Here is a 17,163-nt window from a genome sequence, read left to right as displayed (position 1 = left end):
AAGTAAAAGTCTCTCAATCTGCCAAGTGCACACCTATTGATAAAACTCAAATGTTCAAACAGAAAAAAATAATAAAATGTTTACATTTAGTTTCCATCTGTCGATTTACAAATGACAAATGACATTTACAGTCATGGATCTTAATTTTATTAGAAAAAAATCATATACAGTTAATATCAGTAATAAAAAAAAATCATGTTTAGCAAAACAGCTTGAAATACCAACTTTTATTCATCCCTAAACGAAACAAAAAAAACCTGCTTCACTAGTAACACGTCAACCAGTAAAAAGACAAAGACGACGTTACAGGGACGTTCTTTGGCTTAAAAAACCTGTAGCAAGTCAGTAATGGAAACATGTCGGCATTAAATAAACTCACTGTGTCCCCAACAAGGAGACGTGCAAGTGCTGTTTAAACGAGCAGAAACATCTCAAAAGAGAGAACAGTTCTAACTAAAGGTTTTCTTCTTGCAATGACGTACAGCAATTTCTTCAGTGAGGCAGATTCTTCTTTCAAGCCCAATTTAAAACAAGCAGTAAACATAAAAAAAACAATAAGCTTATATATGTGTAATAATGACAAAACGCTATGAGAAATCAACATGGACAACAGAAATATCGTGATCAATTGCAAAATCGGCTTAGTTACACCGGCTGGGCTGTGTGAGTGAAGTTTGGTGGTATGTCCTGAGTGGGCTGCCCAAAATGTAACAAAAAAAAAAATACATTTTTGTTTATGGAAGAATATTTGTTCATTTATGCAACTTTAATTGCATAAGCAGCAGGAGAAAGTTACAAACTGATTAAATCACATTCCTAGCATAATGAATTTTTACTAGACCAAACTCAGGTCTGTTCAACTGAAGTCCTAATTTCAATCAGAACTCTTCAAAAAGAACTGCACATTTTTATTCAGTAGAAAATGTATAAAAATATTGAATAAAAAATACTGCCTTGTCTGAGAAGCTCTTGCTTGTTCAAATGAGATGATTTTCTAACAAAACACAGCGTGTGCAAGTAAAAAAAAAAAATCAACCGAAATCTCCGTTGGTAAACAATAGACCACTATAAAAATATGACAATCATGCTTGTGGTATAGCTTTATATAAAATAAACATTTGCAGCAGCGCGTTCGTTCTCTGAGTTCCTCCTGATCTGCTCACAAATAATGGAAACTAGGGCTGGCATGAGACACCAAGAGGTACGAGACGGGAGAGAAAGAGCGCACAGTTGGAGAAAAAACAAAAAACTAAACATTTAAAATGAGTTAAAGGAAAAAATGAAATGTTAAAATTATTGATGGTTGAATCAATGAATGAAAATAGAGATTTTTTTTCCCCCTTTTACTACTTGTTGAAGAACAAGCAAGTATATTTAGGGGGAGAAACAAACAAAAAAAAAAACATGATGCATGAAATATTAGTCAAAGCTTACAGGTAGAGTGGAGAGAGGAATTATTTGCCCCTGAATAACTGCAGCAGGAAGGAAGAAGTTCATATCAAACTGCTCTGAAGGATCCAGTGATCCAGCTTCTCTGGTGCTGCTTCACTGTTAAAGAACATACCCCGTGTGTGTGTGTGTGTGTGTGTGTGTGTGTGTGTTTGCATGCATGCATGATGATCAGGGCATATAACCACCTAACGCTCTGAATACACACTGTCAGCTCTTTGTTACAACTGGTTGAGCCATCGAGCTATGAGGCAGTGACTCCTTCCCACTCCACCAGGTACTGCACCTTGCCGTCCATGGTGACCCGCCGGGCCAGGACTTTATACCTCTCCCCGCATGCCAGGCGGCCCGCCACCCCGAAGTAGTTGCTGATGGAGCTCTTGAGGTGGGAAAGCTGGGTGTTGGGGTCCATGCCGTGGACTATGTCTGTGGGGTGGAGCCCCGGCAGGGAGCCGAACGTCTCTGTGTTCGAGACGCTTGCATCTGGGAGCCGAGGAGGAGGGGGCAGTTCCGGTCGGGGGGGCTTCGGGGTTCGCCGCGGTCGCCCGCGTTTCCGTTTTAAAGGTGGAGAGGCGAAAGGCATGTTGAAGGCGGCTGTTGCCGTCTTGTTGGAAGTGTACAGGCTGAAGGAGCACAAGAAAATTATTTATTTTTTTTTTTTTTATTTGATGAGACATTAGCAAAAACTACACTGAAAACTGGAACAATAAGAGTTTAGAACCACTAACAGACTTTCTGAGGTTTATCCGGACACATTACAGGCTCTCTCCATTTCTTCTGTTTTATGGCCCTGACAGTTTTCTTTTCTGCCTCTCCATCTTTAGGTCTCAGTCTTCATGTGACGACATGGTTTAAATGAAAACAACACTGTTCTGTAAGCGCCTTTAAGGCTCCAACAGGCTTCATCTGAAGTGCAGAAATCTGCTTTCGTTGATGTAGACGCGTGGCAAAAACTACATCACTTAGTTCGCAAAGAGCCAAACTAAACACCAGGCCCTGGTTGGACTGTTTCTCCAGAGCTCTGTGCAAAGTGTTGTGTGATTGGTCAGAAGATTGTTGCCATGTTTCATGCAGAACTGCTCTCAGAAAGCAATGTTGACATTTTTCTTCCATTATTTAATTTTTGTATCTGCATGGAAACTTTTGAGAAACATTTATTTGACATTGTGAGGAATTATGTACATTTGCGTGCGTGTGTGTTGTGTGAGGGACAGAAAGAGAGGTGAAGGTGTCATGCCTGTTATTGATCATTTTTACACTTGCACAAAACAACTTAAATTCAGAAAAATAACTAGAAATTACACTGGGTTAAAAAAAAAACATTTTTTGGAAGTTGTCTTTGGTTTTTTCAACTCAATTATGACTATTTTGCACCTCTGAATCCAAAAATGACATAAATTAATATCTCAATCAGGTCAGGTTTTTATTCCAATTGGATTAGATCTTCTGACTAAATTGATGACATTTTTGTGACATCAGTTCATTTCCAATCCAAAAAAAGGTTTGTAAAATGTAACTAAATGCTACAAACTTGGATTTCCTTAAATTGAATAGCAAACACTGATAATGGTAAGTACATGTGAATTGAACATCACGTCTTCATTGTGTAAAATTCTCCGTCTCTTTTCTGTCCTGATGGAATCTCTCCTCCTGCTTATCACTCATTGATCCCAGATTCTCCAGATGTGAGAACAAGTCCTGCATTTTGATGCTCATGTTGCTCCATAGTTCAGAAAGTTGATCTAATGGAGCAAAACCAATGTGATCTTTGGATTCAGCTCATCAAAATGACCCTAAAACAGTTGAAAAAGCCCAGACAACGCTTTGGCAGTTGACCAGTGTTTTTTCCATCATTGTTTTGGCGCCCCCTATAGAGTGGCGCTCCTATGTGTCAAATATGATCCATCCACTTTTTGTGCCATTGTGTCAGCAGGGCTCTACTGAGATAAATGCTTGTCTGTTACAATTAAAAGCACCATGCTGCCTTAAATCCTTCAATTCTCATTACTCCAAGTTTTCTTCCTGTCTGTTTCTGTCGCCGTTCTGCTGGTGACCCAGAAACAGTCGAGGAGAGCAGCGGCTTAGCGCCGATGATAAATGATGGAATGATCCCAATGCTTTCTTCACAAACATCTTATCTGAAAGTCTTGAAAAAGTATTTCCACCCCTTGAACTTTGCCACGTTCTGTTCCTAACACGTGAAAACCACCAACTTCAAAGTGATTAAATGACTTTTTATATATAAAACAACAATACAGGGGAAGAAAATGATAAATGATTTTTGAAGTCAAAGACCTGACTTCAAATCCACCCATTGGCATTTAAAACATGATCTGCTACTTTGTTTTCAGCCATCACATAAAATCCATAGGAGTTTGTGGCTGTAATGTGACAATATGAACAGAAGTTAAAGAGGTACCGTATTTTCCGCACTATAAGGCGCACCGGATTATAAGGCGCACCTTTAATGAATGGCCTTTTTTAAAACTTTTTTCATATATAAGGCGCACCGCGTTATAAGGTGCATAGAATAGACGCTTCAGTTTGGGTTGCCAATTTGTGCCATACTCTATTATTACACATCTACATTTGTAAAGAAGTGGTCCCCGAGTACCTTATATAGTAGGTTGCCCCAGTCATTGTTTCACTCACGGTGTTGGTGTTGCGATATTGTGCCAAACTGCTTTCTGGGTAACACAGACCAACCGACACGCTGCCGCCGCAGTCTCTGTCTCTCTTCCCCCGCCCTCCCTCCCCCCGTCTTTAAATGCATTATCAAACTTTATTAATTAACAAACCAGCGTTCTGACAACTATCCCAGCATGCACCGCGCACTTCTTCTTCTATGGGGGAAAATGAAGTAGGCGGCTGCTTACCATAGTTGCTAGACTTGTTGCGGCTCAATATTGGTCCATATATAAGGCGCACTGGATTATAAGGCGCACTGTCGGCTTTTGAGGAAATTGAAGGTTTTTAGGTGCGCCTTATAGTGCGGAAAATACGGTAATTATTTCTGTAAGACAGTATTCCTGCTGTGACTGCAAACAATGGGTGGACAGCACTCAGCACTGTGCAGCATGGTAACCTCTGAGGCCTAACAGAAAATCTGGATTTATGGCGAGATTAAATGAAACACACATTGGGACTGGTTTTACTAACTAGCTGACTTTTAACTAACTGGTTGTGCTGGAATTTATTTAGCGACATCAAAGTGAAGGACAAATCCAAACCACACTCCTCAAACCATGCACCACTTCACTTTTTTGTGCTACATTTTGCTGGTCTATCACAGAAAACCCCATAAAATGAGAATATTTATTTTATTGTTCTTTTGCGTATTTCAGTCTCTGCCGGGAAGATCCGAGCTTAATAAAATGCCAACCTGGACTGTCTAGAAGTGATTGTTGAGGTAGTTTCTGAGCTGCTGAGGGCATCGATGGATTCCACATCAGAAGACGGAGATAACAGCAGAGGTTTGCTACTTCTGGTGCTGCAGAGACAGAAAAACAATTAGAGGAAAAAATGTGTGAAAAGCAGAGAAAAGCTGTTTTATGATAATTTAGCAAACAAGAGTTTCAATAAAACCTGGAAATAAACACTTGGATTAAATTAGATTATTCCACTTTCTGTCAACATTTCTTTAAATAAGAAATGCATTTAAAATCCAGCATGAAAGACTTTGTTCACGCCATAAATCATTAAAAAAAACATGCCATCCCACAGTTACTTCTTCTCATTTTCTTCGCCTGTCTCACCAGCAGTAACATCCGCTTGCTGATCACACGATTCATGTAATGTGAAACAAGAGTCTCCATTGCATTTTGGTGAAATACACCAGTTTCGATACAGCAAAAAAACCACCTCATTATAGCCCAAAAACTTGATAAATGCAAGTTTATTTTATTTTATTTTTTTCCGTTTTTCCATTTCCGCTAATTTTTTTCTGTGATTCCAATTTGTGCAATTATACGGTCAGTGGAAACGCAGTTAGTGCAGTGGATGACTTCAAGTTCCTCTCTTCTAAGTTTCTTCAGTTTGTAGAGGCTGAACCTTTAGTTTAAACTCCTGAGAGTCTGTAGCAGCTTTTCACACAAAAAGTCCAACAGTCGTTTATTGAGCCGTAACAGGAACCTGCTTTTTTTCAGTCATTCAAGCATCACATTCAGGCTTCAGCTGAGGGACTGGAGGCCGATCTTCAATAGAGAGCAATCTGAACACCAATTATCGAGTTATGAAACAGCTTCTCTTTGGATTTGGGTTTGGACTTTGACTAGGCCATTCTTCTTTTTAACCGATTCAAATTTCCCCTTCAACTAACCTTATCCCTGCTGCAGAAAAGCGCCCTCACAGCATGATGCTGTGCTGTTTACACTACACACAGACTCGTTGACAACAACGCCACTAATGTGTCCGGTTTCAACACCAAAAAACGCACAAACATTTCCCAAACAAAGAACAGAACAAGACAAGCAGTCGATCACTTACTTAACAGAGGTCAAATGATCCAGTGCAGGGGGGTCCGGCTTTCTGGTTTCCTGATAAAGTGGAGAGAAATTCATCAGCGTTTACAGGAAGGAGTCATGTTTTCTTCATATATGAACGTTTGAGCTCAACATAAAACCATCTGTTGATCTCAGCAGAAAGCAGTAAGCCAGCTCAGGCTCACTAATGCATACATGATAACAGAAACACACACACACACACACACACCAGGGATGGCTCGTTGGACCGTTGTGGTTTAGCCAGTGTCTCCAGACAGCGAGCTTCTTGCTTCCTCTTTTTCTTTTTTTTCTTCTTCTTCTTCTTTTCGATGCCATTGGTTAACGCAACAGGGATCCTGCAGTGACATCACCAACATTTCAGATGCCGTTATGACAGCTGTGCATAAAGTCAGAATGACTGTTCAAGGATGAAACAGTGAAGGGACATAAAACGAAGAACTTTTTTATGATTTACACATTCTTGAATAAAAAAACAACAACTTGTTCAGTCGGGAATATGGCTTGGCAGTAAGAAAGTATGAAGTTTATGAAAATATTATAGCTTCTCATAGTCTAAAAACGTCTTTTTACAATGCTAAAGAAAGCACCAGCGCAACCATAGTTGTCTTTACATGCATGTAGCGCATTAGCCTCCATCACCTGGCTAACTCTAAGCTGCAAAATTTATCACTTTGCTACAAGAAAAAGAAATTCAAGTGCCTGCAAAAAGTACCTGGAAACAACCAAATTTAGTGGAAATTTTCATTTAAATTTTACATTGGTCCAAGGATGAAAATCTAAATAATAAATATGAAAGAGAAAATATACATAATGGTAGGAAATGTTGAACTATTTTTAGCAGAAGTGGAGGTAAGTGTTGCTTTTCTGTTTTCCGTAAAAGCACCCAAGATTGTTGAAGTTTGATCTAATTTTTGTGGAAGTATCAAGACACTGTGGTGAGAATCTCATACTGGCCACGCCTCCTTAAAAATTATATATTAAATAATTAGTTTCACAGAACATGAATGCCCGCAGACGAATGAAAGGTTTTCCATCTTACTTCATGTCAGAGAAGCTTTTGGCGGGCTTGCATCCTTTTATGGTGATCTCGTGGAAAGGCTCCCCCATCACCGTGTATGTGGGTTCAGTACAGTTGGGAGGAGCAGGCGGGAAAAAGATTCTTAGGCGAAACAAGTGCTTCTTCTTCTTCACCTCCTTCCCTGACATGAACCTGGGAAAGGTGGGAGAAGCGAAGAAGTTAGGAATGGGATTATTGTTGAACAAAAAATTACAAGTTTGTTTTAAAGTTAAAAAGACGTCAGGAGAAAACATACGTGTAGCTGTTGTCGTTTAAGGCTTCCAGAACTTTTTCATACCTCTCAGATCTTGGTGTGTTGGCCAGCTGTGGATGACAGATGAAAGGCAAAATCAGATGTTCTTAGTATCTGATCAGTAGAACTAAACAGAGGTAAACCAAAGATTTCAGAAGCCATACATTTAATTTAGGGAGATTATTTCCAGTTATGCCCACCAACATCTGCAGCGCAACTTTTATAACATTAATTATTAATCTAAAATTTTGATAGATTTTGCTCTAACAAAACTCTGTTAGATTTTGCTTTAGCTAAAGGATATCTCAAGACAGAAACCTGACTGTCTGATTGACTTTATTAAATCAAGATTTTAAGACATCTGGTCTCAAAATACAGTAACATCACTCCACTTCAACTCAATTTAGTTTATTTATATTGCGCCAATTAACAACGCATGTCTCATTGCACTTTACAACAACAAATAAAGTGAAAAACATGTTCTCAATGATATGAAGTTAGAAAGTAAAACAGGAGAATGAGCAGACAATGTCTCCCTCTCCAGTTTTTCACAGCTTCATGCGTCTCTTACCTTCCCCAGCTGCAGGAGCTCCCAGTTGTCATTAATGTAAGGCATTAGCTGCATCTGAGAATCAAAATACCTCTTCTTCTGTATCACACTCAGGTTGTACAGGCACAGATGAACAATATCCTTCCTACAATATTAGAGGAAAAAAACATGTTGAGCATTGATTTGATTAAAGTTTATACATGATGCAGGTCAATTTCCTCTACTACTAATGTCATTTCAGGGTTGTCGTTTTTTTTTTTAGCTATCTGAATGATGTGTGGAATTTCAATAGAAAATTCCATAGTAGAGGATGCTGTAATACCTTTACTATCCTAGTAGGTGTAGATAATGTTGACTGAAACTGCACAAGCATTTAAGAAAAGCATTGATAAAGCAGTGCTAGGCTAAAACAGATCCCCAGTAAACAGTTGAAGCCGGTGTTTTCGTTCACACCATTTACAGTTTCCTGTCAGTTATTTCCTTCTTAGGTTTAGTGAAAGGTAAAATCAGGACAATGTGGGACAGCTATGGTAAAAAAAAAAAATAAGACAAAAAGAGGAAAGAAAACAACTGATTGTCAAAATGAGCTCCCTGTTAAGAAAATATATTATTTCTTATATTTACTTTGTTTTTATGTCAGTTATTTATTTGAATGCAACAGCTCTGTATAGAAAGAATTGTTAACTTTTATTAAAAGTGACAGATTTTTGACCAAATAAACTTTAATAAGAGATTAGTCTTAGCTTCAGAAGTAAACTTGAGTACCGGTAGTTAGCATTAGCATCTTTATTTTATCCATCTGGAAATTAGTTTTTTTATTTCATTCAACTAAATTGATTAATGATTACTAGTCATATGAATGAATATTTATTCTCAATTATGATCATACTGTTTTTCCCAAGATTTTTATTCTAATCAACAATTTTAAATGTACTAAATAAATCATATATATATATACACATAATCTACTTGTTTCTTTAAATATGGAACAGAATTCATTCAAACACAAGACGAGAGATTATCTCTGGATCTTCTTTCTGAATTTTGATGTAGTTATTGTCAAAGTTGTCGCTATGTGCTAGCATAGTGCAGGTCAATTTCTGACTGGAATCCTAAATGATCATGTAGATACAGATTTTCTTTCCTCCCCAAAAAATGGAAAAAAAGGAAAAACAATTTTTTAAAAAGTGGCAAGCTCAGTGTAGCTTTTATAGTACACTGAAAATACCAGGACGTATGCATTTGATCACAGTCAGGAAAAGAACGGCATTTTACGGTATAAATCTGTGACAGCAGATGTAAAGGCAACCTTATTATTAGACTCCAGTTTATCTACAGCCTAACATTCACGTACCAGTCGAGAGGCAGCCGGTCGAGGAACTCTGGTCCGCCGCTGCAGACTGAACAGACGAAGATGAAAAACCTGAATACGAGAAAACGCCTCATCATTGACATGAACCGCACTGGATCGTTACAATCATCCAGCATCTTCAGGAGGAAAGTATCACCTTAATATTTAGCAGACGATTTCTTTACATTCAATTTCACATTATATTTTACATTATTGGTATGCAAGCCTATATATCCTCCGTCTTCCTCAAAAATTATCCTAAAATGATTTGGTACCTTATTATAGAGCTAAATTCTAATTATTGTGTTTTGCAACAAAATTCATGACTCATAAATATTAAGATGTGAATAATTTAGTAAGATCTTTAAATCAGAATATAACAAACAATCTAAACCATGTCACATACTTTAGACTTTAGTGTTAAGTGTTTGCACCTATCTCCATTGAGCAGTGGAGCCTGTAAGCAATGTAGGCAATCCTCATGGAACCACTGCCGACACCTGTTACACTGCAGCATCTTCAGGTACCAGCTACCAATAAGCACACACACACGCACACACACACACAACATATGATTTGTGGAACATATTTGGCAAAATTCTTTAGCATGTTTGCAGAGTGGCATGCGCTACTCACTCCCCCGGTCCTCCGCAGTAGCAGTAGCATTGCTGGATGTTCGTCTTGTGGCCCTGATCCCACACTAGTTCCTCTGGAGCGTATGGGAAGGAGAGATGAAATTCCATATGCTGCTCCTGATGTTCTTGCTTTGGAAAGAGCTTAGCAGATGCCTCCTTCTTGAGAATGCTCCCCTTCTGCATGTAGAAAAAAAAATACATCTAAACATGAAGTCAAGTACAAAATTAAAACCTTCAGAGAACACAGTAAACAGCAATACCTATTTCTAGTTGAAAATACAATCTGGGGGTCATATTGGACTACATCTGTTTAAAGAAATAAAAGGACTAAATCTGTTCTAAAATCCTACCTCAGAGAAAGAAGCAAGTTCACATTCTGAGCACAGCCACTTGTCATTAGAGTCGATCACGGCGGCATCAATGATGGGCGAGTGGCACATCTGATGGTAGCCTGGATGACAAACACATTTAAATAACTCCATACGTCTGTCGAAATACGTTTCACTTTTACGAAATACGCTCACCTTTCACCACGCACCGGCCTCTACTGTCTCTTCTCGTTTCTACACATGAATCTGTTCAGATACAGGCAAAAACTGAAAGCATACCTTGACCACATTTGTCACAAATGACGATCTCGTTGGGTTCATCTGAGGTCTCATCCTGACATATGGAGCACACGATGTCGTCATCGTCATCAGCCTTGTCTTCTTCGTCCCCTGAAAAGGAAAGAAATGGTCAACATAAGGAAATGATTTACAAAAAAAAGGGCAAAAACAAACCAAGCACCACGGATATTTACTGATTATGAAGCGGTTATAAAAATAATTCACTGGGGATTGTAACTGAACTCCCTACAACAGGGAGGTTCCCTAACTTTTCCATGTCATGGCCCCCAAACGGCGTTAGCTTCCAGCTGGGACGCCCTCTGCAAACCCAGACAAAACTACAAGAAACTAGGACTAAAACTAATGATTATTTTAGTAACTAATTAATCAGTTGATTATTCTGACGATTCATCAGATTAAAAAAAAATGCCACGTCCCATGTATAAACACTAAAACTTTTTTTTATTCAATATGATAAATAAATTAAAAGATGCAAATAAATAAATAAATAAATAAATAAATAAGAAAAACATTTTATTGCCTATAATGTATTAGCAGCATTCCTTTAATGAATTTGGACCGGGTGAAGATAAAACTGGATCACTTGAGGAAATTTGGCTAAAGCATATTTACAGACCAAGGTCTTTTATGTTAAATGCAAAATGTGTCTGTTTTGTAATTTTTTTACTACTCTGAATATGTTGGGGGTTTTTTTTTTTTTGATTGAATGGCATTTCTTGAGTCTGTATACTCCAGCTAATGACTAATCGATTACTATATTAATTGTGATTATTTCCATAATCAATTAATCGTTTCTGCTTTAAAAGAAACAGTGTTTTCTCACTTTTATTCACTTTCAGTATTACATTTATTTACCATGATATTTACAGCATTTTAAATATGATTTTGGTTTTCTGCCCATCAGATTGTTGAACAGGACTGATTGAAGCATAATTAAAAGCTTTAATCGGTTACGGTCAAAACTGAAATATAAGTTTCTATATTGGATTTGTACATGTGACTACAGGTGTCAAGTCTCACCAGTCATGAACCTCACTGCACGTCACTGAGCTGAAGTTGTAGCTTACAGTAAATAATGGGGATTAGCTCTCTGTCTAATGCCTTGTAAGGCTTAACAGTGAGGGAAAGTTGGAGAGACAGAAAGGGGGAAAAATGTCTGAACTGTAAGTATAAAAAAAAACAGTACTTTTTGAAAGCTGCTATGTGGGCAGCTGTTGAAATGTTGTAAAAAAATTATATAAAGAAATCTTTAATGCTGATTTTACATGTTCAAAATCAAACCTTAAAAATATCATCTTTAGTGGAAGGTGGGAGGTAGGTCTGTCAGAGTAACAAATTTTACTGGACGATACATTGTCCCAGCAGTTATTGTGATAAGTGATAATATTGTTTCAAGAAATATAATGGTAATGGCATAACAATGTGAAAACACATTCTCAAAGTTCAATAAACTTTAAATTGTAATGAACACTCAACACTGGAACTGGAAGACATTTTAAATATCCAAAATAAATAAACAAAATATCAGAAACAATGAATAATATGAATTATGAAGTCTCCTTTTAAAAAAAAAACTAAATTGTCTTTTAAAAAATGACTAGTGGAGAGAGAATCTATAAAAACAAAAAAATTATGCTAATAGAGATTATTGAGCTCGTCTTGATTTATTATGCGATTAATTGATTTATTGCTTATTGCAAATGGCCTAGTGGGAATGAGCGGCAAAGATATGGACTTGTAAAATGTATTTGGGTATCCAAATATTTACTTAATTCCTAAAATACCACCCAAAAAAGCCCATTATGAATGACTGCTAAACCTGCATTTCTAACAAGAGTTTAGAGCAAATTAGGTTACCATTCATAATATCTTTTGCTCCCGATTTTGTTTCTATAATACATCGTAAACAGACTCAAGCACGTCATCAGGCAAGAACATCGTTTCAACTGCCGAGTCGTGACAGAAGAGGACAGACTTAAGTTTCTCTGCTTATCTTTCTTGAGAGGATTTTTCTCTCATTAAGAGAGATTACTGCTACAGCACTGATACAGCGGACCGTTAACTGTAAGGAAAGAGAGGAACTAAAGACATATGATAGATTTGTAGTGTCACCCTCTGTACTATAATCTATTAAAATGAGCGGAAATGGAAAAATGTAACTTTTATGCATCTTGTTTTGTAAAATAAAGATTCAGAGTCATCTTCAATGTTTCATCTACTGCTTGGAAAACAGTAATTACCAGAGGTGTGCCGATCGATCAGTCACCAATCATAATCGGCCAATTTTTGTGAAAAAGTGCATGATCTGTGATCGGCGATCATTGGCTCTTGTTGCCGATACCGATCACCTGCATCTCATTTCGCAGCCTGCCTGTGCAGCTGGTCTCCTCTTTCCTTCACACTGCGCAAACGCGCAGCAACAAATCTTAAGCGATGTGGAACTATAACGCACTGAKKRRWKRAKGRRGWYWRMWWKTKRMGGCMGARRRTTGAAGCACGTCAAAATGCATCAACACAACGAAGCTAATACGACATAAAGAAAATGCCATACTTGACGGAGTTTGGCTACATCGAGTCTCACTGCAGTAAAAAAGACATATGGAGGATCAGATAGCAGGTAAAGCAGCGCACAGCTACAAACACTCACCCGGATTAGCATGACGGTCACAAAGCTAAACAAATAACCTGCAAAATAATTTAACTCTTCGAGCTGCGATGTAAGACGCTGGTTCTGCTCTCGCTGTTGAACCGCTGCTACGCGCTACAGGTAGTAATATTTGACAGACGGAGCGCCGCTTCTGCTCCACCTGGTAGTGACTCTCACACCGAACCTCGGTTTAAAGCTGCAGCATCTAACCTAAAAATAATACATTTTACATGCGTATTAAAACTTTCGCTGTCCTAACATGAGACAGATAATCTCTGAAAAAATAATCGATCTCCTCCCTGCTCTGCATAATTACTCCGCTCAGTAAGAAACAGCCAATCATAACTAGCAGTAATCAGCTAGCCGCCATGCTATCAGGAAGTTTTCATTCAGTAACTCTGGATTGTTTATTGTATTGAAACCTGTATTTGCCTTTGAATGTTAAGTTTTATACTTGAATTTTTTGGGGCAATGTTGAGAGGTTTTATTTTGGCTCTTTGCGTTATTTAACCTCTTCAGAGCCTTCATATGTTTTCAGTCTGTTAAAGATAGTATTATCAATAGTACAATTTGCAGAATGCCTGTTTTGTTTAGTTTTCTTCTTGGAAAAAGTTAACAAGTTTTTGTCTAATTTAAGGTGAATTCATGGTTCCTTTTTCCACATAATGTAACCGGTAGTGTTTATGATAAAAAAATAATAATAATAATTATGTGATCGTATCGGTGATTGGCCCTCGTGGGTGATCGGTATTGGCAGGAAAAAACCTGATCGGCACATCTCTAGTAATTACATTCAAATATAACATCAGGACCTGATAACATTGGTGGTCAACTTCTGAGTTCATCAGCAGAACAGTAGGCTTCATTCATTTCATATTTCTGTTGACCCTTTGTCAGCAGAGGGAAACAAAAGGTTGGAGGATTTTTCTACAGTCATTGCAGTGGGCAGATGTATTTTCCAGGAACATAGTGCCATTTTATAGCACAATCAAGTAACTATGTTATCTTCAGTTGTTATAAATTGTTACATCAAATATAGCTTAAAAGAAATTTGACTTTGTAATTTAACACCTTGGAACACCTTTAAAAGCTCCTGCTCTTTCTGAAACTCTGCCTTCAGAAAGTCGTCACTCCTCTATTAAACCCTTTAACATCGTTTCTACTGATGTTGCCCTGAGAAGTAGCTCCTATATTGAGCTTCTATAAGGTTGCCTTTACATCTGCTGTCACAGATTTATACCGTAAAATGCCGTTCTTTTCCTGACTGTGATCAAATGCATACGTCCTGGTATTTTCAGTGTACTATAAAAGCTACACTGAGCTTGCCACTTTTTAAAAAATTGTTTTTCCTTTTTTTCCATTTTTTGGGGAGGAAAGAAAATCTGTATCTACATGATCATTTAGGATTCCAGTCAGAAATTGACCTGCACTATGCTAGCACATAGCGACAACTTTGACAATAACTACATCAAAATTCAGAAAGAAGATCCAGAGATAATCTCTCGTCTTGTGTTTGAATGAATTCTGTTCCACATTTAAAGAAACAAGTAGATTATGTGTGTATATATATATATATATGATTTATTTAGTACATTTAAAATTATTGATTAGAATAAAAATCTTGGGAAAAACAGTATGATCATAATTGAGAATAAATATTCATTCATATGACTAGTAATCATTAATCAATTTAGTTGAATGAAATAAAAAAACTAATTTCCAGATGGATAAAATAAAGATGCTAATGCTAATGCACAGCTCCACCAGGTATTTGCTAATTACGGCTGACTGGTCTGAAGGAGCTGAATGGGGGAGTTGCAGGAGAGGGCTCCTCTGGGGAGGCAGCACTAGGTCCACCCAGGTGTTTTACAAACGTTAATGGTTGCCACTGGAGATTAAAGGATTTCTCAAGCATGCATGAAAGAATTAAAGCAACAATCCAGTGATGTTTATGATGAGGGAACTACATTATAACATGATATAAAACTTAAAAAAATTTCATTTTAAATAATTCTGTCCCTATAATATCAGTCTTTGTGTTTCATTTTAATTTTCTGCGAGCCAACTCTCCTTCAAAGACACAGAAATAAATGAACCAAAATGCAGACCCTGAAACTGGGAGAGCTCACCTGTTTGAATATCGCTCCAAAGAACCCAAGACTTCGATCTGTCCTCAAAAACCACAAAGCAACGCTGCTTGTCCCGATCTATCTGGAAAAAGAAAAAAAAAGAGAGATTAGCACATTTCTGGCAGACACAAGAAGAAGGAAAAATAAAAAAATCTTTGTTTTTTTGTAAGACATTCCAAGCAGCACCTCCATCACACCAACCTTTGTGACTGTCCCCAAATAAAACAAGCCATCAGACCACCTGGCCAACACATCCTGCCCCTCTGTAAACCTGGCAGACATGTCGTCCTCCCCATACTCCCCCCTAGCAGAGAGGCCACAGGGTGACAGGGACACAGTCTGCTGCTGCTGCTCGGGGTGAGCTCTATGGCGGAGAGAAGGATGATCCACAACCCCCAAGTCTCTGAAAACAGGAAGCAAAACACAATAGAAGACATGCTTACACTTATACTCAGAATTCATTCTAAACCATATAGTAGTGCTGAAAGGGGTTAAGTTACTGTAAATGTATGCACACAAGATTTATTTGAAAAAAGCTGAAAAAAAGGCTATGCAGTTATCAGCACTGCAAAGGTGCCCAAAATGTGGAAGCAGGTTGGTTTGGGGACACGTACAAATATGAAGTCCTGAGAATATGTTGTGGGATTTTGAAAATAGAAGGGTGCATTATTTTGCTTACAAAGCAAAGAGGAAAGCCAGTCTTCCTTCAGTGAGCACATGCAACTGGTGATTAGGATCATAATTAGCGCTAATTGGCAATTAAATATACGCTTGGGCGCTGATTATATCAATAAGATAATTAAGACCAAAATTAAAATTTAAAATGTTTCTTTAACCACTTATTTTTAATCTGTTTGACTACAAATATGTTTTTTGTATTTTTATTTTCTGCTTAAATGATTTATATTTTTAAAAGGACAGTTTTCCTTTCTTGAGCCGCTTCCCTTCAGTCCTTTGTCTCTATAACGACTGAACAAAAAAAGCAGCCACCAGAGAGTGTAAAAGGCAAATCTAGCACTTATTCTGCATGACGGAAGCCATAATGTCTTTCCTATGGAAATCCAGGTAATGTTGATAGTACGAACAGCCGACATGCAAAGCAATTCCCCCGGCCAGGTCACTGACCGTCGGACCCACACCCCCCCTTAAGCAGCGAGAGGAAAACATGACAACAATACCTCATTCGGTCACCTCGGCTGTTACAAATGCCTCGCGAGACGAAAAAGCTGAAAAGGCGCGAGGCTGTTTCCCCGCTGCTGCCGTGGCTAATATGTATATCTAGTGTGTGCCCCGAAAATCCACAGCGCTCGAGCTTTCCTTAGAAAATAACAAACGGTTCATTTTCCCCCAGCACGTTCGCCATTTTGGTTTCCCGCTGATGAACGGGGAGTGCATTGTGGGAAGCGTTGCTGCTAGTGGGCTGCTGCCTGCACCATTTTCAAACATTTGAAATTGTAGGCAGGGCACCTATGAAGTACTGCATATCCGCCTTTGAAGGAACAGTAACAATGACTTTATCTTTACAACCTCAAGTTTTATTGCTTTTTTTATTATTATTAATTAATTAATGTAGAAATACTAACAATTTATTAGATTTTTTTATGTGCCAACGTATATTCTCAAATGGAATATTTAATCAGGAGAACAGAATATTCATCTAAACTGTTTTTAGGGAGCTTGTGTATTTTTCGGCTACTTATGGCATTCCCAAGACATGGGACTGACATTTCTTTTAAGTTTGTTATCATGACCGGAAGTACTACTTGAATCAGGTTTCCTCTGGGGCTTTTCAGGAACCTTGTTTCTCCTCCAAAGTGGATTGTTCTATCCCTAAGCTCACAGTGGAATATGATACTCCCATTTATCAAATATATTTCTGTAATCACCTATAAGATATCTTTAGTCATAACAAGAACAACATTCTGGTTATACATTTAAGTTTGTTTATTTATTTATTTGTT

The 17,163-nt window shown here is 37.9% G+C and overlaps 1 protein-coding gene across 1 annotated transcript; it reads right to left on the bottom strand.

The window, feature by feature from the left end:
- Positions 1 to 130: 130 nt before the first annotated feature.
- On the bottom strand, positions 131 to 16,640 carry mtf2 (metal response element binding transcription factor 2). Its single transcript, XM_008433370.2, has 15 exons — positions 16,381 to 16,640; positions 15,404 to 15,605; positions 15,203 to 15,284; positions 10,406 to 10,516; positions 10,148 to 10,248; positions 9,799 to 9,974; positions 9,597 to 9,692; positions 9,166 to 9,234; positions 7,833 to 7,956; positions 7,265 to 7,332; positions 6,991 to 7,161; positions 6,160 to 6,286; positions 5,935 to 5,984; positions 4,832 to 4,939; positions 131 to 2,072 (listed from the first exon to the last, which is right to left on the bottom strand). Exons 1-15 carry the CDS (start codon positions 16,383 to 16,385, stop codon positions 1,694 to 1,696), a joined length of 1,869 nt encoding a protein of 622 aa, XP_008431592.1. The 5' UTR covers positions 16,386 to 16,640; the 3' UTR covers positions 131 to 1,693.
- Positions 16,641 to 17,163: the final 523 nt, after the last annotated feature.

Source organism: Poecilia reticulata, linkage group LG17 (genome assembly GCF_000633615.1).
Source record: "Poecilia reticulata strain Guanapo linkage group LG17, Guppy_female_1.0+MT, whole genome shotgun sequence".
Classification (NCBI taxonomy): Eukaryota; Metazoa; Chordata; class Actinopteri; order Cyprinodontiformes; family Poeciliidae; genus Poecilia; species Poecilia reticulata.
Note: the sequence above shows the minus strand (reverse complement) of the source record. Positions and strands in the feature narration are given on the sequence as shown.